The sequence below is a fragment of the Musca autumnalis genome, unplaced genomic scaffold (genome assembly GCF_047663935.1).
Source record: "Musca autumnalis isolate F117 unplaced genomic scaffold, ASM4766393v1 scaffold_3, whole genome shotgun sequence".
NCBI lineage: Eukaryota > Metazoa > Arthropoda > Insecta > Diptera > Muscidae > Musca > Musca autumnalis.
In genome coordinates, this window is record NW_027411866.1 from 153,406,931 (window position 1) to 153,431,771 (window position 24,841).

General features: G+C 35.0%; 1 protein-coding gene across 4 annotated transcripts in view; it reads left to right on the plus strand.

Moving 5' to 3' along the window:
* The window catches only part of LOC141397963 (probable cytochrome P450 313a4), a 45,872-nt gene extending 28,379 nt beyond the window's left edge, over window positions 1-17,493 (plus strand). For all 4 annotated transcript variants that reach the window (XM_073974995.1, XM_073974997.1, XM_073974996.1 and 1 more), the window contains 3 exons: window positions 12,290-12,442; window positions 12,509-12,944; window positions 14,810-17,493. In XM_073974995.1, the coding sequence (XP_073831096.1) occupies window positions 12,290-12,442; window positions 12,509-12,944; window positions 14,810-14,979 (759 nt within the window). In that variant the 3' untranslated portion in view covers window positions 14,980-17,493. The remainder of the gene's footprint in view (window positions 1-12,289; window positions 12,443-12,508; window positions 12,945-14,809) is intronic.
* The last annotated feature ends 7,348 nt before the right edge of the window (window positions 17,494-24,841 follow it).

The window sequence follows — 24,841 nt, forward strand, 5'->3', positions numbered from 1 at the left end:
TACTTAGCTTAAAAATCGTAATATTTCGCGTTATATGGGTGCTATTCAAAAGCGTTGACTATGTCAAGAACAGCTGATTCCTATACCGCAGCTGATCGTTCGTATCATAAACTGATGGTAACATTATAATCACCAACTAGGCGCCATTATCAATGAATGGCAACGTCATTGTTGCAACAAATAAAAGAATGGCAGTCTGTCGACAGTGAAAATATTTTCGGCCTTTTTTTTTAAATATTAGCAAATTACAGTAGGACCTCGATTATCCGTAATGGTCGGGACCGGTGGCATTGCGGATAATCGATTTTCCCGAATAGTGGAGGCAATGCTTTTATGTAGTTTTTGAACATATTTTTAAGTAAAAATGACATAATATTGTACAATAATATGAAAATCTGCAATTTTTATTAAATTTGTTACGGTAATCCACCAAATTTTAGAAGGATACATTATATCATCATCATCAGATTCATCTGGATTGACTTTGTCCCATGGATTTTGTGATACCATAAATAACAAATTGTGTAATACGGGAGAATTTCCAGTTTTCGTTTGTTTACCTTTTGTTTGATTAATCAGATTAATTGGAAAGTGTGCTTTTACTCCCGAGCAATGAAGTTTATAACGAAAAATAGAAGAAATGGAAAAAAGTCCAACATTTCTTTTCTATCACGGATAATGGAGGTTCCCGGATAATTGATTCACGGATAATCGAGGTTCAACTGTATATATGTCAATATTAAACAATACTCTAAAACTCTAAATTACCTGAAATCGGGCCGTACCGTTATATGGGGGCTACATTAAAACCTGTATCTATATATACAATTTTTGGTAAGGAGAAAACGTTATATTTACTCGTAGAAAACGTTATATTTAAATTAGCAAGATCGGTTGATTATTGTAGGTAAACTCCTTGAAAATACATAATATTGGGTGGTACCGTTATAGGGGGCCTATTTCCCGGCGTCGCAACAACAAACAATATTTAATAACCAAAAATGGTGAACACTGAAACTTTTGGTCTACCATTCCTAAAATGGGGGGTATCTCACCCCCACATATCAGGGGCGAGGTATTTCAAATTATGGCTTTCTGTCGTCAGGGTGTGAAAACGCGTCTGAAAAAATGTCGTAAAGGTCTACGTTTCCAAATGGACTTGCTAATGAAAACACAATTTTCTTGAAAACGAAAAACCGCCTTCGCGTTCACATAAAACGAATGATACAATGATCAATTCAATTTTTCAAACCCTAGACCTTATCTAGAGTTTTACGGTTTTATGCCTACTTGTTCGCCCAATACCTGTGGCATTACGTGTAGAAACATGACATACACACTCATCGCAACAGTGACTCTCATAACAAATTACATATCGCTGGATTTACCACTTTATTTATATCAGTGCTTCAATGTGTAGTACAATTTAGTAATTCTAAAACACTATTGTATATTATTACCCTTTAGAACTTTGCGTACACTTATATTAGTATTCCAAATTATGTAATTTCGGCTTTAATCCCACGCCCAAAACCAAATTTTGTACTTTTCGTAGCTTTATAGATGGTATTTCCAATACCACCTCCATAGCTCCGTCCACGGAGACCTTTGTACCAAAATGGTACCAAAGTTAGTACTTTTTTTACACCTGGGTATAAACTTCCAAAATTATTTCTTATATCAACTCTATATAAATGATTCTCATTGCCAGCTCTACCTGTCCCCCCACCATATCTTAACCCCACACACCAACAGTGGCTCTAATTTTAGAATTCAAACTCAGTCCCCAAATACCTAATTGAGAAAGATTTAGTACTTTTTGTGTATTGTAACGTATTTCTTCAGCAACCGCCAGTTAGTACTTTTCGCATTCCCACAAACACATCCATATCTTAACCATACCTACAAACACCGTAATAAATGCCAAATTTCCAAATTCTCCTCTGTTCCTACAAACGGTATCCGATATTTCTTTCTCATCTCCATTTTACACACCAACAGGGATCCTAATACTAAAATTCAGAATTTCAGTTCTATATTTTAAAAAAGTACCCAAAGGTTCAAACTTTATCACTTCTGGTACACATAAGTACGCATTTCCAAAACTACCTCCATATCTCAATCCTACACAATTCCTAATTTCAGGATTACAGCACTATCCGTCTACCAAAATCCTAATTGTACCATTTAGTACTCTTCGTACTCATAAGTCCGAATTTGCAAAACTACCTCAACTATACACTTGAAGAGAAATCTTAATTTCAATTTTCAGGATTCCAGCTATATCCGTTCAACATATCCAAATTGTACCAAATTTAGTACCACTTAGTATTTTTGTACCCATAGGTACACATTTGTAAATCTAACTCAAACCTTCACCCCAACAGTAACTTCAATTTAAAATTTCAGGTTTCCAGCTGTATCCGTTCAACCAAATTGTACCAAATGTAGTACTTTTCGTACCCATTAGTACGAAGTTCAAAAACTACCTCACTACTATACTCCATCAGCAATCTTTATTCCAAATTTCATGATTTAATCTCTATCCGTTCACCCAAATCCAAATTGTACCAAATTTAGCACCATTTAATACTTCTCGTACCCATACGTACGAATTTTCAATACTACTTCCATTCTACTCCCCATAAGCAACCTTAATTCCAAATTTCAGGATACGGGCTTTATTCGTCCACCCAAATGCAAATTGTACCAAATTTAGTACCTTTACTACTTTTCGTACCTATAAGCACAAATTTTCAATACTACTTCCATTGTAAACTCCAACCGAAACCTATGTTCAAAATTTCAGAATCCCAGCTCTATCCTTTCGCCCAAATCCTATTTGTACCAAATTTAGTACTTCTTGTACCCATAAGTAAGAAACTACTTCCATTTTACACTTCAATCGTAACCTTAAATCTAAATTTCAGGATTTCAGGTCTATCCGTTCACCCAAATCCAAACTGTACCAAATACGAATTTCAAGACTCCAACATACATACTGCAACAGTAACCTTATTTAAAAATTCCATAATTCCAGCTCTATCTGTTCTCCCAAATTCTAATTGTACTAAATTTAGTACCATTTAGTACTTTTCGTACACATGTGTACACCATTCCAAAAACATCTCTTTATGTCAACCGTACAGTCGAAATCGCTTATAACGTCGTCGTTTATAACGTCATATCGCTTATAGCGACGAAATCCAAAAGTCCCGAATTTCTGCCCTTTATATTCCACACAAATAAATATCGCTTATAACGTCATCGCTTATAGCGTCATATCGGTTGTAACGTCGGTTTTTTGTTAAATATTTGAATTTTGCTATCGGTTATAACGTCGATTCATACGAAGAAGGAAATTGTCTCTTAATAATTTGTTGTATGTATATTTTTCAAACTCAAACAACAACAAAATACCAAACTTATGCACAACATGTTCGAAGATGGCGGTCTCAAGTCAATTAAGCTTGAATGTTTGCCACCTAATATCACATCTGTTTTACAACCCATGGACCAAGGTGGAATAAAATCATTAAAATAGCATTGCCGGAAAAGCAAATATCCACTATCCTGTCAAGAATAGAGATGGATCAAAGTGTTAGATGAATCATGGAAAAATGTAACGTCTTCTGTGATTGATAATTTTCTTTATCTTGCGGTGTTGTTAATGGACCTTTAAAAGTTTCTGAAGACATTTATCTTCGTTCTAATTTCTCCCAACACGTAAAAGATATTGCCATCGATGACAAAGTTTTCACATCTGCCATATATAATGACGACGACATAATATTGGAAGTTTTAGATGTAGAAACTCTTCAAAAATTTATTTACTCAGAAGATGTTAGAAACAAAAATGTGTTTTGGAAACCCTTTCAAAACTCAGATCTGAGTTAAATTTAAAACTTATGTCGGAATTCAAAGGCACAAACTAAAATAACAGACTCTTAGAAATAGAACCATATCCTATTTAAAGTGATATTTTGAAGGTGATAGCTGAAGAATGAATTTAATATCGTTATTTTTATTATTTTGTCATTTACAGAATGAAAAAGTAAAAAATTGAATTGATTTTATTTATTTACTCAATAAAACAACGTATTTATACCCAAATGTCACTATACATAATATAATATTACCTCTTTTATAAAAATCGTTTATAACGACTATCGCTTATAGCGTCCGATTTTGGCCGGTCCCTTGACCGACGTTATAAGCGATTTCGACTGTACTTTCTAGCCTTGATTATCACTCCAAATTTCAACCTTTAAGCTTTATCTTTTCACAAAATACGAATTGGTACCAAATTTAGTACATTTTAGTACGTTTCGTACATTTCGTACATTTATAGGTCGAATTTCCAAAAACCCTTTGGTACACCTTTCTAATATCTCCATCAGTGACTCTCATTCCGAATTTCAGAATTCTAGCTCTACCGTTTCGCCAAATACCAATGGTACCATATTTAGTACATTTTAGGACTCTTCGTACCCTTCTAGTTCGAATTTCCAAAAACCCAGAATTTCCAAAAACCCAGCCGGACCAAGAGTCACCCTCACCCAAAATTTCAAGATTCTAGCTATAGCCGTTTATTCTGGGCGTTGATTACACTGGTAAACACGACTTTTGTTTCAACTGAAATTTTTGTTGTTTCTAAATGAATTCGACGAGTTATTTTCAAATCCGGCCACGGTTTCTCTCCATTAGGTCTTGTTCTTGAGATATAGCTCAAAATCAGTTTTTACGAGTTTCACCCACAATTTCGTTATTTCCAGATACAAACAAATATTCTTTTGTGGGGTTTTCGACACTAATATATTAAGGAGATGTTGAACGTTCGATACAAACAGTTTTTGAAATAATTACAGTGAATATATAACAAAAAAAAAAATGGAAACATACGACGGACCTTGTAAAAATTGCATATTTTGCGCACTTAAAACTGTAATTACGTTATCGGGGGAAGTCATAGGATCTTATGCAATATTATTATATGGCAATGCGGATATGCTTAGAGTGTCTACTATATAGCCCAGTATTCAAATATATAATAACAAGTTCATAGCGCCCATGATTCGGCCATAACCTAAAAATCATCATGAAGACTGCCATTGAAAAGTAAATGGCTTATGTGGTAATGATATCACTGGTAAATGTTTTCCCTTTAGCAGTCTTCATGGCGATTTTAGGTTATGGCCGAATCATGGGCGCTATGAACTTTATATTATATATTTGAATACTGGACTATAATTATATATGGAGATTTCTGAGTGAAATCGGATCATTTTTCAAAACACGGTTTTTGATTTCCTGTATTTGTTGCTGTGTTTATGCTGCACATCAGCAAAACATTTTAGTATATTTTCAGATTTTTTTGAGTAACGATTGCATAAATATCGATTGTTGAAAAAATCAAATTCTGTAAAAACTATGTATGGCAAAGAAATACTCATAATTTCTTTAACAGTGCTTCTCACAACATTGTTAATAATGCTCATCAGCAATACATTTTAGTATATTTTCAAAATTTTTTTTGTGTAACGTTAAAAACTATGTATGTCCAAATAAATTCTCATAACTTTTGTAATATTGGTTCAAATAGAAACAAATCTTTTTTTGTTGTTGTTGTATTAGCTATCTAATAAGCAATAGAAAAAAATTTGCACAGTGAACTTGGATGCAATTCTCGCGATTTAATATTTAAAATCAAATTTTATCAATGATTGTACTCTTCGATTATTATAAAAATGTTCTGTATTAAAATTAGATTGAATACAACAAATTTATGTTGTATTTCGTAGTGGGATTCGAAAAATTACTATTTTACTAAATTTTTTAATTTGTATTTTATAATTTGTTATTTTATAAAAAATAAAAAGTTGCATTTATTAACATTTGTTTTGTTGCTTTATTTAGGAATTCATCTTAAACTTCGCAAATAACTTCTTCATTTTCGATTTTGAAAATTGTTTAGCAATTATTAATCAGCATTAGTGAGCATTACTGAATGAATTTTTTGTGTCCGCGAAACGTTTAGCCATTTATTATCTCATATTCATATCCAACTTCGTATTTAAATAATCATATTCTTAAGAAAATAGCACTTTAATATTTGGTAAGTTATTCGACTCGGATTCCTTTCATATAATTCCCAAGCTGCAGATATTTGGTCATCATCATCAGTTGGTGTATTGTCCGGCTTGTAGGACAACCATTGCAAAACCATGTTTAAAATCGAAAAATGACAAAGTTTTTAAGATGTTTGAGATAAATTCCTAAATAAAACAACAAAACAAATGTTAAAACATGTAACTTTTTTTATTTTTTGGTAAAATAACACTGTGTGTAATTTTTTGAGTCATGTTTTATTAACCATATTCTGACTCCACAGTTTGATAGAACACCAAAAATGAGAAGACACGTGTCTCGCCGTTTTTCCCTATCTCATCAACTTTCGTGGTTATAGGCCTCCAAAGGATTGAGGCTATGGTGTAAAAAGGGCCATTTGGTCAAGACTATATCCTCCAAACCGTTAGGAAATTTGAATTTATCTCGGAGGCAAAGTTGTAACTCTTGTCTTAAAGAACAAAAAATGTGAACACATATAACCTATCAAACTTCATCGGCAAGGTCAAAATCGCCATGGTCAAATTTCTTTTAAAATTTTTCTCCAGTTTTGTTATACAGCTATCAAACCGATCAAATTTGAAGCAAACAACCAACTACAAAAATGTACCTCAGATCTTAATAAACATCTTTCTAGAACTTACGAACCCTGAAGGAACAGGTCTTATGCCAGTAATTTCTACTCGTAGTTATCTATGAGTTCATAGATATCCCCCGTGTAAGCAAAATTTCATAATTTCAATCCATAGGTAACGTTATTGGGTCGAAAACGGTCGTGTTACTTACACCAAGGATTTTGTCTGGTTGATCGTTGCCAATGTGTTAAAAATTGTAACACACTTACATGTGGCAATGTTTCTACGAAATCATGAATGAAAATCACCAATGTTACCACATGTTTTCAAAATTTACACGCCTCGGTAAATGGCACGTAGAAATTACCAAACGCGTAAGTAAAGATAACTAGTAGGTAGCTACCTACCCGGTTACCTAGGGCTAGAAATTACGGGCATAAATGGCCAAAATAGCAAAACAATTTCGATTTTTTCCTCTTTTCTCGGCTTCTGCTCCAGAGAAACTAAACCGTTCAAAATACAAGAAAACAATCAACCACAATATTGTAGCAAAGGCATCAATAAACAACTTTCAATAAACAATATGCGAAATGTTTATGAACGGTTCTTAATGGTAAAAGTAGCAAAAATCCTTTGAAAATATCCAATTTTTATGCTTTTTTCTCCGACTCTGGTCCAATGATACGCAACCGCCCAAAAATTAAGGATACAGTCAACTACAAAAATGTACCTTAGATTTTAACAAACAAGTTTCTAGAACAAATGAAGATTCTAGGAACGATTTTTCAAGCTCAAAATTCGATTATTTTAGATCATTCTTTCCTGTTCAAGTTCGTAAATAACAAACTTATCAAATTTCCTTGAGTTTTTAACAGTTTGTTATTTACAAACCTTAGCAGGGGGAATGTTAAAAAAATTTAATTGTTCGTGAATTTCAGCCCTAAGAATTATTCCTAGAATCGTATGTTTCTTATGTTCTAAAAAGTTGTTTATTGAAATCTTAGGTGCGTGGTTGTGGTTGACGGTATCCTTAATATTTGGGCGGTTGCGTATCTTTGGACCAGAGTCAGAGAAAAAAGTATAAAAATTGCATATTTTCAAAAGATTTTTGCTATTTTTACCATTAAGAACCGTTCATAGACATTTCACATATTCCAGAAAGTTGTCTATTGAAGCGTTTGCCAGACTATTGTGGTTGATTGTTTTCTTGAATTTTGAACGGTTTAATATCTGTGGAGCAGAATCTTAGAAAAGATTATAAAAATCGCAATTGTTTTGCTATTTTGACCATTAAGATCCGTTTTTACAGAGTTCGTATATTCTAGAAAGATGTTTATTGAGATCTGAGGTACATTTTTGTAGTTGGTTGTTTGCTTCAAATTTGATCGGTTTGAAAGCTGTATAACAAAACTTGAGAAAAAATTTAAAAGAAATTTGACCATGGCGATTTTGGCCTTGCAGATGAAGTTTGATAGGTTATATGTGTTCACATTTTTTATTCTTTAAGACAAGAGCTACAACTTTGCCTCCGAGATAAATTCAAATTTCCTAACGGTTTGGAAGATATAGTCTTGACTAAATGACCCTTTTTACATCAAAGCCTCAAACCTTTGGAGGCCTATAACCGCGAAAGTTGATGAGATAGGGAAAAACGACGAGACACGTGTCTTCTCATTTTGGTGTTCTATCACACTGCGGTGTCAGAATATGGTTAATAATTTTTGTGTTGCACAGTGTAACAAATGTTTCACACTGGTATAAAGGAAAAACTTTATTGAACATTTTTAAATCTATTTTTAAAAATAAAAAATAATTAAAAAAATTAAGTTTCAGTGTCTTATAAATGCACTTAAAAGTGGAAAATAATTTGTCGCTTTGCCTCAATAAATAAGTATATTCTTCCTCATGATGGAATCTCTCAAATAAAACGCTTGTCATTTAATTTTGCCACAACTTTTAATTTAAATGCAAGCGTTTAATTTGAGAGTTTCATCATGAGGAAGAATATACTTATTGAGACTAAGCGACAAATTAATTTCTAGTTTTAAGTGCATTTATACATAAAACACTGAAACTTAATTTTTTAATTATTTTTATACCCCCCACCATAATATGGAGAGTATAATTAAATTTGTCATAACGTTTGTAACACCTCGAAATACTCCTCGGAGACTCTATAAAGTATATATTTTTGTCCATCCGTCTGCTGAAATTATGATACAGCTCGCGATTTTCAGTATTTTGAAAGTTGTGGCTTCAGTATTCCTCCGAACACTGAAACTTAATTTCTTAATTATTTTTATACCCCCCACCATAATATGGAGAGTATAATTAAATTTGTCATAACGTTTGTAACACCTCGAAATACTCATCGGAGACTCTATAAAGTATATATTTTTGTCCATCCGTCTGCTGAAATCGTGATACAGCTCGCAATTTTCAGTATTTTGAAAGTTGTGGCTTCAATATTCCTCCGAACACTGAAACTTAATTTTTTAATTATTTTTATACCCCCCACCATAATATGGAGAGTATAATTAAATTTGTCATAACGTTTGTAACACCTCGAAATACTCATCGGAGACTCTATAAAGTATATATTTTTCTCCATCCGTCTGCTGAAATTATGATACAGCTCGCGATTTTCAGTATTTTGAAAGTTGTGGCTTCAATATTCCTCCGAACTTGCTAAAGTTTGATATTTAGCCTTCGTTGTAGATACAAAATCCAACAAAATTTTGTCGGTAAAGGTTCACGACTTCATGTAGCCCCCTAGTAGGGTACCCCCGATTTTCGGTATTTTGAAGGTTTTGAATTCCATATTCTTCTGAAATGACTAAAATTTGGTATTTAGTCTTCACTGGGGGTATACAACTTTTCATCAGAATTTTGTCGGTACAGGCCCACGCCTTCATATAGTCCCCATAGAACGGTACCTCCCGATTTTCGGTATTTTGAAGGTTGTGGCCTCAATATTCCACAGAAATGGCGGAAATGTGATATTTAATCTTCATTTGGGGTATAAAACTTTCCATATGAAATTTGTCGGTATAGGTCCACGCCTTCATATCGCTCCCATTGAACGGAACCTCAATGGCCGAAATTTGGTGTTTTTATAGTCCCCATAGAACGGTACCTCCCGATTTTCGGTATTTTGAAGGTTGTGGCCTCAATATTCCACAGAAATGGCGGAAATGTGATATTTAATCTTCATTTGGGGTATAAAACTTCCCATATGAAATTTGTCGGTATAGGTCCACGCCTTTACATAGCCTCCATAGATGGGTACTTCCCGATTTTCGGTATTTTTAAGGTTGTGGCCTCTTCCTCCAAAATGGTGGAAATTTTTTACTTTGTCTTTGTTGTTGGTATAAAACGTTCCCCCCAGAAACTTTCCCCCATAGAACGGTACCTCCTGAATTTCGGTATTTTGAATGTTATGGCCACAATAATCCACAGAAATGCCTGAAATTTGGCATTTAGTGTTCGTTGGGCGTCAACGCCTTAAACGGTACCGATTTTCGGTATTTTGAAGGTTGTTGACTCAATTTTGGTCTTAAGTCTTCATTTGGGGTATAAAACTTTCCATATGAGATTTGTCGGTATAGGTCCACACATAAAATATATCCCCCATAGTTTGTGAAGTCAATATCCCAATGACTGAATTTTGTTATTTAGTCTTCCAGTGGGTTATAAAATATTTCTGAAAAGAATTAATCGTATAGGTTCACATCTTCCTTTATCCCCCATAGAAGCATACCTCTTGATTTTTTGTAATTTTATAAGTTTTATCCACATCACCTTACCGAAATATCGGAAATTTGGTAATTAGTCTTCTTTGAGTCCAAAAACTTTCCGCAGGAATTTTTCGGTATAGATTGACGAAATTTGCTGAAATTTGGATATTATCCTCCTTCAGTAACGAAAGGAAACTAGTTGTTTCATTTTACTTCAATACAACTCGTGGTGGAGGGTATAACAAGTTCGGCCCGGCCGAACTTAACGCCGTTCTTACTTGTTTATTTTTAACTATTTAGTAAATACATTTTTTGACCACGGGGAAGTCCATAGCCAAATAACAGTCAATTTAGGCAAAAAATGTAGATAAAACTTTAAATTGCCTGAAATCGAGTGACACCGTTATATGGAGGCTACACCAAAATCTGACCCATGTCCACAAATTTTGGTGGAGGAGTTTCTTTACAGTTGGCAACTCCAAATGCGAAGTTACAGCCAATTCGGACTAAAAATTTAGACAAAATCCTCAAAACACCTGAAATCGGGTGGTACTGCTATATGGGGTCCATAGGAAAAAATGGACCCATATTGGTTTTGGTTTCATACTCATGTATTGTCATCCAAATCTGAAAAGTGTGCATAGTTTCAGTTCGATTGGTCAACTGAAAACTGTTAAAAATTAGTTACTAGATTTGAACTAAACGGACACCAAAGCAAGTTACATAAAACACTGTAAAAATAGTAATTATTCGATTCGATTAATCGTAGTTTAATACAAAAAAGATTCAAGACAATCCAAGTCAAACAGAATAGCGCCGCGTTTTGGTTTAGACCCATATAAGGGTACCACCCTATTTTAGATTTTTTAAAGATTTTATTCACATTTTTCTACCGATTTGGTTTGTTATTGGATTTTTGTGTTCCGGGAAGATGGAAAAAACCATCCATATATATCCAGGTTTTAGTGTTGCCCCCATGAACTGGTATTGCCCAATTTTATGAAATTTTCGAACCGAGATTGCTGTAATTTCGTAGTCCATATTTACATTAGGCAATTTTCCTTGCGGTATTTGCCAGTTTGTAGATGAGAGAGGGTGTTGAGAGGCAAAAAGTTACCGCATGCCTCACCTCTCTCTCCATCAAACTGACAATTGCCGCAAGGAAAATTGCCTAATAAAAAATATGGACGTAATGTGAGTTGTCAGAGGATACAAAAGCTGGATGAAACTTTGTATTTTGGAAACTCGATGGTCTGAATATGAGTAATATAACATGATTATCATCGTTAAGAGAGTATTTTCTTGACAATAAGGAACTTATTGGTCCATTGTTGATTAATTAATTGTCAATACAGTTCGTGGTGGAGGGTATAAACAGTTCGGGCCGGCCAGACTTAGGAGTTATCTTGGGAAAAAAATTCAAAAAGTCATAGCCCTATTGTAGACCCCAAATTTGTTTGCACGAAATCCGTTTCAGACAATTTGGGGTCGATTTAGCCAATCTAATATTATCATCAATGTTCCTTGAATTTACCCACAACCGTTGATCAATAACATTCATCACTCTGATCCCCTGTGAAGACATCGATTATTTCATGGAATTATTGTATAACAATTGCTCTGTTCCAGAACCTGCAAGAAGCTACTACTTTTTACTACGATAAAAATTGTTCCTTTACGTTATCGAAAAAATAGTAAAAATTAGGAGATTCTTGCAGTTCTGGAACAGTGCAATTTTTATACAATTATTCCATGAAATTACCGATGTCTTCATAGGGGATCAGAGTATCAGACGAAATAAGTATATCACTTCGCTTTATGGATTTTAATAAAAAATATTTTTACTTTCAGGCCTACAAATACTATTCTAACGAAATTCAAAATGATATAGAATATTTGGATCATCAAGATATTGCCGTTGCGAAATACCTCAATAAAGCGATAGAAAGCAATATACTTGAAAGGGAACTTGCCATATCAAGCATGAAGCATTTATTTGGTGCGGTATGTTATTCCACATATACAAAAATGTGAAATGTTAATAACAGTTTATTTTATCTCATGCTTCAGTCCTTTGAAACCACCTCAACTACTTTGTACTTAACCATACTTATGCTAGCCATGCATCCTGAATACCAAGAAAAAACCTATGCTGAGATAAGTCAATTATTTCCCGATAACGATGGCGGAGAGTTTAAAATGACCTATGAACATATTACACAACTCACTTACCTAGATATGTTTATAAAGGAGACAATGCGTCTATTTCCCACAATTCCCATGATCGGACGCATAGCTATTGGTGGAGATATAAGACTGAGTAATGGTCTTGTTATACCTGAAGGCCCTGAAATTATGATAAATATTTACAATTTACATCGTAATAAAAATATATGGGGTCCTGAAGCAGATACATTTAATCCGGATAATTTTCTACCATCTAATGTTGAGAAACGTCATGCGTATGCTTTTATACCATTTGCCAAAGGCATGCGGAACTGTATAGGTAAGATATGCAAATACTGCTTCATAGAGAAAAGGACTACAACATCGAGGCCAATGAGCATATAGTCTTCTGTAACACTGTGCAACATTTTTGAGCCAATCGCGTGCAAACAACTTCTGTCCAGAATTTTATAAAGTAGAGGACCAATAGGCAAAAACCATATTTTGGTTTTGTTTTCTTAGATCGGGTCCGGTTTTTATGGTCTCATCTAAACATGGTTAAAGATCGAATTTTTTAAAACAAATCGGGGCTGTTTCTCTGAAGTCAATATGAATCTTGTTTGACATCTGCAGCAAACTTGTAGATAAGAGCAAGAAGAACATATTTGGAGGAATAGTGAACTCGAAAAACTGCATTTATTGCCTCAAATTGTATCTCGTATCTCCCAAAATGTTAAATTCTTCTTAATGTTACCTTTTGGGAAAATATTCTTTGGAATGTAATACACAACTCTTCAGAACAATATATTGTTGTAAAATGCCTCTATCGCCTTGTTTATAGCAGAATTTTCAACAACAATTTGGTTAATATTTCAATGATTCATTGAAATCCCCAACATGAGAATAAACAGCCTGTGTGAACATTGTTTGAAATATGTTTTGTAAAAGGTATGTTATGAAACAACCCTTAAACAACGTGAAATAACCATTCTAGAGTTTCAGAATGTTCTGAAGAATTGATGGTCACATTATTTGGAAAATTTTTAGAATGGTTACTTGTTTCAACTCCCAACAGTTTAGTTGTTACTGACCAGAATTTCAGAAATTATGTAAACTTTTCTATATTTTAACGCATTTGATGCGCTCGATCCAACTTTTCCTAGTTCATCTGTTTGACAAATAAGTTCTACTGCTTTAGGGCTACAATATTGCTGAAGACTGCAAAGCAAAATTCTTATTACACTGTGCAGCAGCATTTTTGGGGGGGTGGAAAATTTCATTTGGAGATGAAAGCCCTAGATGAATATACTAAGAACCCAAAAGGAAATTTTCGCCTTAGGTAAAGTTTCTGAGATATCGCGCGATGAAGTTTTTGATTTTTTCCCTATAATACTTGAGAAAGTAGCTCCACATATCTGTTTGGCGTTGTTGCACCTTCGTTTTGAGGTGACATGTCTTCTGTTTGGCGTTGTTGCACCTTCGTTTTGAGGTGACATGTCTTCCGACATTCTGAACCAAGTCCGAATAAATATCACAAATGACAATGAAAACGGGACAAAATCGATTAGTTGTCAAAGAGAACCGTACCTAAAATCTTCTGAGCAACATTTTTGTAGAATATTTGGATGCTGAAAAATCTCATCTTGTGGTACTTTCACTACGGTTCAAGAAATAAAGGACGAAAAGGACATGAAATGCATTGAGTTAGAAGAATGAAATGTTCTACAAAAAGATTCGTTAATCGATTTTACTGCAGACATGTCACCTCAAAACGAAGCTGCAACAACGCCAAACAGAGATGTGGAGCTATTTTCTCAAGTATTATGGGGAAAAAATCAAAAACTTCATCGCGCGATATCTCAGAAACTTGACCTACGGCGAAAATTTCCTTTTGGGTTCTTAGTATACCCATCAAGGGCTTTCATCTCCAAAAGAAATTTTCCACCCCCCAGACTTTGAGTTCCATTTTGTGTCACAGTGTTACCGATCACTGGAAAAAAGGCTCATTTTAGGTCGGTTTAGATGAGGCCATCAAATCTAAACCCGATCTAAGAACACAAAACCCAATTAGGGTTTTTGTAGTCTCAATATGTACTTTCAGAAAATGCCCATTAGAAGTTGTTTGCATTTTCAGTGTTGCACAGTGTAATTCAATTTATTGAAGATTAAAATAATAAACAATAAATACATATTTTTATTTTCTAGGAATGCGTTATGCCGAATTGAGCCTCAGAGTTGCAATGGCTAAAATAATAAAGCGTTACAAATTTTCAACCACGGCTAATCCAGAAGATTTAGTGTTACACAATCGTATAGCATTGCATTTGGCTAACCATCCTCCGCTTACTATTGTGAAGAGAAAACAATTATCTTAATAAACTTTACTTAATAGGTTGTGGGAAGGTTTATACCGGAGCTAGGTGTTGGTACAATATTACATTGGGTAGAGAAATGAGAGTGGAGTCGGTTAAGGGAAACGTAGGTAGCCTAGGATAAATGCTGTCTAACCAGCGGGTGTGAAGGTGAAGGAGGGAAGTGTTTTGGCTTTGATGGTGGGAACGAAAAGAGTAGTGGGAACGAATAGACAACGTTGTAGACGGACGTGCATACCTTGGTGAAGGGTTCCTTGCATTTGGATAGTGGTCTTGGCTTATGGAGTATGTTAGAGCCAATACATATCAACTTAGACATGGCGTCGAATGCTACTGTAAAATAGGGCAAAAGGTTGCCTTGGCCAGTGAAGTAAGGGATATTGCAAACCCCCCAAGCAACGGTACTGATCGTGAGGAGATTGTAACTCATTTGAACTGAAATAAGGCGTGGTGATAGCGAAGATGCCAAAAGTGTAGGCCAAAGTGTTTCGGTTAATCACAACATTACCGGGGCTAAATAATGTCAAACGCCAAAGGGGCTTGGTTGCCTTATGGCCTCTAGTTCCATGGTTTAACTAGAACAGTGTTAATCACCGCTGGGCTCGCGAGCCGTGTCTGTGGGAACATACACATTCTCAATTGTGGTGAGTTTCAACATTACTCTCACCACCGATCATCTTCTTTGTTTTAGCAATAAATCAACGCACATGATGTTAATCTAGACTCTAGATTCTAGAGCAGGGATAGATAATCTCGTGTGTGTGCCCAACACAAATGCAGCGGTTGAATTTGTTGTTGCTGGTGAACACTGAACTAGAACGAAGTGTTATCTATATGACTTCATTGACCATTGTTTCTTGTGGAATGTGTACCTGTGCTTCTCCCTGTGGTTGCTTGGTAGGACAAGGGGGCCAACACATGAGGACTAATGCATTCTGTAGCAAGCCATAAACAGAAAGGTCGGTATTGGTTTCATTGTTTTGTCCTTTGTTTTTGTAGCCATGGTGATATAAGATGAGGCATTGGATTCTCTGGCCCGTAAAATGTATGTGGATGGGTATTTTTGTTGGGCATTTTCGATTTTTTATGTTATTTTAATATTTTTTGCAGAAATACATGTGATACCACCATTGCCAAGAGGTGGTATCAATCAGATGTTTTGTGGATCTCGTTCGTTTGACAGTTCAGGGTTGGGAGGTACGTACGTCTATGTAAAGTTGCACGTAAGAGCGTATGTAATAGCGTAATTAAAGAGCATTAACTCCAGTTTAAAATTAGGGATTTTTTTTTTTAAATTTCAAGGACGGTCGTACATTGAACTGGGACCGTTTATCAAGCACGAACAATTTCTTGGTAGAAGAGAGTTGTCTATAGGTATCCGAGAACGTTATGGAAATTAGTGCAATTGAGGCTAAATTTCGCATGAAAGGTTTCTATCTTTCATTTGTGTTGAGGGTTCTGATTACTGAAGTAACGAAAGTTAAATTTCGGTTTAAATAAATAAAACCCTGTCTATCTATATAACAGCAAATTGAAAAGTTCAAGGATTAATAAAATATTCTGAAGACACATATAGTCTTTTGTGCAATTTAGTTGAAAGTTAATTGCAAATTTGGAAATTTTAAAGTTTCTTTGAGAGTATTTTTGCAGTGCATAATATATACGAAATGTGATTAAACTTGTTGGCTATAAGTGATTAATTAATTAGGCCATTTTACATAGTTCTTGCGGATAACTTGGCCAAACTAAATCTCGAAAGCAGTACAACGCTTTAAACCAAATTTGTCGCTGCGTATAGAGCGTAAGACGTCCGGCTCATTTAGCTGCCCGGGACCAACTTTGTGGTTGTGGGTAATGTCAACAAAGTGGATCTCGATGAGAGCAAGTTCCAATTGTTACCCACTCTCCACTTAAGGTCCACGGCTGTTTCCCTTTTTGGGGATGCACTCAAAGAATATACAGCTAAGTGTAGCATAACCGTAGCAGCAATTTTTAAATCAGCAGATTTGTGTTTGTGTGTATGTGTGTTGTCCGTATGTTAGAATCGTGTGTGATATTTTAATTTGAATTAAAATCTAAGTATATAAATTTCAATAGGGAAGTCTCATAAGAGTAGGGTTTTATGACGATAATAAAAATAATATCATCTGAGTGTAAGGGGCCTATCCTACTTAAAAGAAATCCGAAAAAAGTCCTAGTAATATGCCCTGTTAGAGCTCTGATAGGCAGGTTATACTGAGTACGACCTTCAAATTTTACCGGTAGGCTAGATTCTAGTGTTTTTTTTTTTATTCAATTTGGTTTTGCATCCGTAAATTGGTCAGGATAAAGAAAAAAATCAAAGTTTTTATAATTGTTTGTTTCATGATTTTATTTATTCATTATTTTTGTGTTTTTTTATATAAATCAAATATATACGGGTGGGTCCTTAAAAAAATAATATGTGTTATTCGATTAAGTTTTTCTTGTAAGATGCTAAGAATATGTAATAAATATTAAGTGTTTTGTTATCTAAAATGATGTGCTAGTTTGTGTTTTCGGAAGGATGGAGGGGCTGTGTGGGGATAGGTTTGTATGTAGGTGTCAATTCGTTGGTTCCTATGAAGATGGCGTTCCTGCATTGGATGGAACATTAGGTTGGGAGGGTAAAGAGAAGGGACCAAAGATATGGATCCCTGGACACATTGGTTGTTCGGTCACATGTGTGTGTTTAGTCCATATGAAGAAGTTTTGTTTTACTTGCAAATATGTATATATTTGAAATAATAGCGCTTGTGCTTACAAAAAATATATAAACAAATTACAACAGTATCCAGACATTGTGAGAAATAAAACTAGTAAGAACGCGTTATGTTCGGCCTGGCCGAAATTGTTATACCTTCCACCACGAGTTTTATTGAAGTAAAACTGAACTATTAGTTTCCTTTCGTTTATGAAGAAAATTAAATACCAAATGCCAGCAATTTCGGTAAAACAATGTGACTAAATTTCAAAATACCGACCTGTACGGACAAATTCCGGGTGTAAGTTGAACACCTCCAATGAAGACTAAATACCAAATTTTAGCCATTTCGGTGGAATATTGAAGCCACAACCTTCAAAATTACGAAATAGGCAGGTACACTTCTGTGGGGGCAGTATGAAGGCGTAGACCTTTACCTACACATTTCAGGTGGAAAGTTTTGCACCCCCAACGAAGACTAAATACCAAAATTCAGCCATTTTGGTGGAATATTGAGGCCACAACCTTCAGAATACCGAAAACTGAAGATGTACCGTTCTATGTACCGTCATATTTAGAGGGGAAAGTTAAATAACATCAATGAAGATTAAATACCAAATTTCAGTCATTTCGATGGATTATTGTGGTCATACACAGAAAAAAATATTTCAAGAATTTTTACATCTTTTCGTTCGTGATGTAGTTTTTATACCCTACACCACAATGTGGAAAGGGTATTATAAGTTTGTTTTGCTAAAAATTAATGTAACACCGCGAAATATTCGTCGGAGACCCCCAATGTGGTATATCAATCTTCATATCTCGACGAGATAAAGCGATTTTGAGATGTGTGTCCGTCCGTCTGTCCATTATAAATTGTAAACACGCTCCAGGCCGCAATTATGGACCGATCGTCACAAAATCTTGTACGGAGGTCGGGTTCAGGCCAGAATAGATCCCTTTTCTTATTGGTGATGATCGAGAAATATTTAGCTGGTGAAATGGACCAAAAACAAAATTTTTATCCGATTTTGTAGCGGCTCTGTATGTCGCAATTATAGTCCGATCTCCTCGAAATTTTAAATAATGTAAGATTATATGACAGAGAAGAAGCTTGCAATTTGAGATGGTGATCGGATGATGTTTAGAGGGTTAAATGGACCACAACTTTTGTGTGAAAATTGTGAAAATTTTTAATATACCGGAAATAAATTTATTCCTGGACCACACATTCCGCCCACATAAATAATATTTGGAAGGACAACTCTTGCCCTTTTAATTAATGCAAATTCTGTTGATTTATGTGGTCAGATAACAGAGTTACAGCCGAATATATCCAGTGTTTTGCTTGTAATGTAATCGAAAGCATACTAGAGGTCGCAATTATAGATCAATAGTCACGAAATTTTGCACGTGGTAGGTGTTTAGGTCGAAGAAGTTGCCTACAATTTTTGATGATGATCTGATATTATTTAGCGGGTGCAATGGACCATTACTTTTGTATGCTACATAAAAACATTTTATTTTTGGTCCATATTTGAATCCCTGGAGGCCATATACCGGCAAAGTCGCCAATATATCGCTCATTTACTCAAAGAGTGGCATAACTCAAAAAACAGTTTTTCTGAGTTAGCAATTTCTGTTTTTTCTACGACTTCTACTTTATCTGATATCTCTAAAACTCGACGAGTTATAGCTCTTTTACTACGAGCTTCGCATAATTCAACGCAACAGTTTTTTTGAGTTTATGAAACACTAAAACACATCAAATCATGCTTGATCTTGCACAGAAATTTAGCACTGATATCTGGCTAACTGTTTGCAAAAGATGGTCCAATTAGTTATTTTAGTTTGTGTGTAACAATCTTTTTAAGTTGGGAAGTCAAATTTCAATCGCCAACTTAAAACGCGTTTTGCTCGAAACTGGGTTTTTTGAGATGTGTCACTCTTTGAGTAAATGAGCGACATGAAAAATTAACTACCGATCTTTCCTCTGATGAAAATTGCAAAAATATGTGTGCTTGGTAACGGACCTACTACCTAAGATATAATGAGTTCTGTGAAGAGAACCACATCTTCCTCCCATGCTACAAATTGTCTCTATCATAACAGACAAATTTTCAGTTCTTACAAATTGCGTGGAACCCTATCATATTACCTGTCCAATTGTCCAAAATTTAAAGATGTAGCTGAAATTGCTAAACAACGCCAATTTTCAAATTTAAGAATATTTCTTAAAATGTACTGTATATAATTGTTCCACAAACACCCCAGTAGGGACAAGGGAGCCTTCTCTCATATCAATGAGAGCACCACGATTAATATCAGCTCAATGATATGTAGACAGCGGAATTTTATGCAACACCTACACTTCTTCTTCTTTATTGCGTATTCGATTTTCGAATGTTAGCGATCATATTACAATTGTCAAAAAATTACATATTTATGTTTTTATAAATTATTAACAAAATAGGAAAATATATCTCTATTTCTCGCTATGCTTATTAAATTTTCGGCGTTCTGGAATTCTGTCCATTGCTGGATATTTTGAATCCATGACATCTCTTTTCTTCCTCTGGTACGTCTTCCTTCTATGTTTACTTGCAGTATTTCCTGGAGAATGGTGTATTTACGGTTTCGCATAATGTGCCCTAGATATGCTGTTTTCCGTTTTTTTATGTTGTTTAATAATTCTCTTGTTGTATTCATTCTTCGCAATACTTCAATATTTGGTACATGCAGGACCCATGGTATTTTTAGTGCTCGACGGTACACCCACATCTCAAATGCTTCGAGTCGTTTGATATCTGCCGCTTTTAACGTCCACACTTCGACTGAATATAGCAAGACTGGCCATATATACGCTTTTATGAAACGAGATTTTGTTGCAACATTTATATCATGGCTTATTAGGACTTTTTTATATTTATGAAATGCATCTCTTGCCATTTCTATGCGACATTTGATTTCTTTTGAGTAGTCCCATTGATCATTTAGCAAAACTCCCAGGTATTTGAAACTTTGTACCCTCTCAATATGGAAATTTTGTATTTTTTTAAAATCAACTCGTTATGAGCGTTGTTCTTACTTATTATCATAAATTTTGTTTTGAGGGTGTTTATTTTTAGCCCATACAACTCACTTCTTGATGTTAGTCTATCAACAAGATTTTGTAGGCCTGATATGCTGTCGGATATTAAAGCAGTGTCATCAGCATATCTGATATTATTCAGGTAATTGTTGTTTATCAATATACCTTCTTGGATGTCATCTACTGCTTCGTGAAAATTTTTTTGGGAGTATATGTTGAAGAGTAGTGGAGATAAAATGCATCCTTGTCGAACTCCTTTAGATATTGCTATATCTTCAGTTAAATCTCCATTAATGTTGACTTGGGCAGTCTGGTGCCAGTACAAGCTTTTAATACACTTTATCTCTTTCTCATCGATTCCAATTGCTGTGAGAATTTCCATTAGCTTATCATGCTGCACAGTGTCGAATGCTTTTTCGTAATCTATAAAGCATAAAAATACGTCTTTGTGGACATTTCTACATTTTTGAACGAGTATTTGTATGCAGAATAAAGCCTCACGGGTTCCCTTTCCTTCCTTAAAACCAAATTGAGTTTCTCCCATTTCCTTTTCACATTTCTCATATATTCTCTTCTGGATAATTTTAAGAAAAATTTTAAGAGCGTGACTCATTAAACTAATGGGACGATAGTCATTGCATTTTTTGGCATGGGGTTTTTTTGGTATTGTTATGAAGGTGGATTTTAGCCAATCCTGTGGGTATATACCAGTATCGTAGATATAGTTAAACAGTTTTGTCAGTAGCTCAATGTTGCTGTTATTTAGCATTTTTAATAATTCAACTGGAATTTCATCAGGCCCTGTAGCTTTTCCATCTCGAAGGGATTTTATTGCTGATTATACTTCATTATTTGTGATGCTGTTTCCTGTCATATAATCTGGTGCATTGTTAACGTAGCTTGATCTGTTATCATCCTTAAATAGTGTTTGGATATATTCTTTCCAGATATGTTTCTTTTTTGCAATTTCAAAGACCGGTTCATTGTTGTTATTGAAAAGGATAGATGGATTTGTATTCCTATATTGTCCAGATGCTTCTTTCAATTTCTTATGCAGGTTGAAATCGTCATGTAGGCTCATAAGTCTTTCAATTTCCTGACATTGAGTATTTAGGTGATTATTTTTTGCGTTACGTATCTCCCTTTGAATTTCTCTATTTAGTTCCCAGTACTTTTCGTAATCTTTATTTTTAAATGCTCTTCTTTCATCCATTAGCTGCAGGATATCTTGAGTCATCCAATTTTGGTCTTTGGTTTTATAAAATTGCCTAGGGTGTTTCTGGCTATTGAGTTTATAGTATTCTTTACATTATTCCATATATTTTCTATATCTTCGCTGTCGACATTATTCAGCTCTGTATTTATTCTTGTACATACATCCGATTTTAGTGTTTGGTTTTGAAGTTTTCCTAAGTCAAGTTTTTTTACTTTGTGCCTTTTTAGAATGAGTTTTTAGTTTTATGCGTATTTTTGCCATTAGAAGGTTATGATCAGATGGTACATCAGCACTCGGATATGTTGTGGCCTTTCTAATTGATGAGCAGTGTCGCCTGTTGATAAGAATGAAGTCTATTTGGTTTCTAATGAGGTTGCCAATTCTGTCCTGTGGAGATTTCCAAGTGTAGAGCTTTCTTGGCGGTAGAGTGAAAAGTGTATTTGCTATCTTCATGTTGAATTCATGACAGAATTGAATGAGTCGTTCGCCTCTATCATTTCTTTCGCCCAATCCATATCGTCCTGTAACACCAGTTACTTCACCTCTCCCTATTTTTGCATTAAAATCACCTTGGATGATATTTATATCATGGGGTTTTGTAAGTTTAACAAGACTTTCTATTTCCTCATAAAACATTTCTACTTCTTCATTGCTTCTGTCTGATGTGGGAGCATATACTTGAATTATATTGATGTTGAGCGGCCTTGCTTTTATTTTGATCATCATGGTCCTATCTGACTTTGGAAAAAATCCTACCTCGCTTTTGGAAATGTTCCCTCTAATGATAATCCCAACACCATTCCTATGATTCTTGTTCGAATTTCTAGAGAAGAAAATGTTGGCACCATGGGATACGAATTCCGAAACATTCGGCCACCAGGTTTCGCAAACACCTAGGATATCTATATTCAGTCTTTCCATTTCGGATATTGTGTTGCTTAATTTGCCTGACTCATAAAGGCTTCTAACATTCCAAGTACCAATGTTAAGCGTCTTTTTAGTTTTACCTCCGGGGATTCTTAGCACCCTTGAGTTACCGGAGATTGCGGGCCATATATACACCATCGACATATATCACATATGCAAAAATATGCGAAATGTATAAATTATGTATAGGCAAATATTATTTTTGCATATGGAAAATTCCTGCATTTCACATATTTTCTTATGCTACATATATTTCAATAATATCTTCTAAAATGTTTATGTGTACATTTTTATACCCTCAGCATTTATGCTAACGAGGGTATATACACTTTCATACGGGCAAAATGTGCCTCATCGAAATAATGGTTTTAGACCCCAAGCATGTTTGGACGAAATGTGTTTCAGACAATTTGGAGTCGATTGAGCAATGTCCGTCCGTCTGTATGTCTGGCTGGCTGGAGCGCACGATAACTCTCGAACGGATGAACCGATTCGGTTCAAATTTTGGCTATATCGGTCTACTCCTTCCGGTACCTCTCCCACAAAAGTTCGAAAATGTTCGGAAAATTTGTGCGCACGATAACTCTTGAAGGGAGTAACCGATTTGGTCCCTACTTTGCCCATCGTGAAATGTGTACCAGACATAAATACAATTTCAATATGGACTCAATCGGTCCCCCCCTTCGGGTACCTCCCATACAAAATTTCGGAAAAGTTCAGTTTAGGGCCATCTCTCGAATGGCTTTGATTTTTGTTTTAGCAACTTGCATTCACTGCCCCCCATACGACGGTACAAGTTTCATCAGGGGCAAGTCCATACTTCCTGAGCAAATAGCCTGAAAGTTGCAGGAAAGCCCTTATGACACCGTGTGAGGTGGTTGGAGCGCAAGATAACTCTCGAACGGATCTGCCGATTCGATCCATATTTTGGCCTTAGTAATATTTTGTCCAAACATAGTTTAAGTTCGAAGATAAGCCATATCGGTCCACTCCTTCAGGTACCTCCCCCACAAAAGTAACTCTTGAAGGGAGTGGCCGAATTGGTCCATACTTTACACATCCTAATATATCTACCAGATATCAGTTTCAAATATGGAATATATTTGTCCACTCCATCCGGTACTTCCCACACAAAATTTCGGATAAGTTCACTTTAAGACCTGATATGGAATCACTTTGATTTTTGTTGAAGCAACTTGCATTCGCTGCCTTAATTACGATGGTAAAAGTTTTTCAGGGGCAAGTCCGTGTTCTCACTGCGTATAAAATCTTCTTACAAAACATTTTCAACACGGATTTATGCTTCGATGTAGCCCCTTTTATGATACCCCCGATTCGTTGAATTTTTACTTGTTATCCCATATTTAATAACATATTTAGCTATAATATGGTATTATAGTGTCTCCGGGGGTAGAAATCCTCCTTGCAAACATTTCTCAAGATTGGTCCATATTTTGATTTAGCTCCCATACAAATGCACAGCTAAATTTGTATGAATTTCATGCAAAATCCCTTATTTTAAAAGTGCAGTCATCAAAAGATTTGCAAATATTTGCAGCCCTAATGTGGTTATTCCGTATCCAGAGAGTCCAATTTCATTCCCCAAGAAATAATCGAACCTAAGTACGGCCAAGTTTACACGATGCACTCTATGGAACAAGCGCGTACAACCCATTAAAACACAAAAACATTGAATTTTTTGAAAATTCATTGCTATATAACTAAGTACCTCCAGACCCCAAACTAATTTTTATAATTTAAATCTCACCCTCTGCTATTAGTTAAATATAATTCTTGTCCAGTTTCATTACGAATGCATTTAACATTTAAACAAATATGAAGTTAATTTTTGTAAAATTTTTTTTAAAATCTGATGCAACAAAAACTCTTGTATTTGATAGTGAATAAC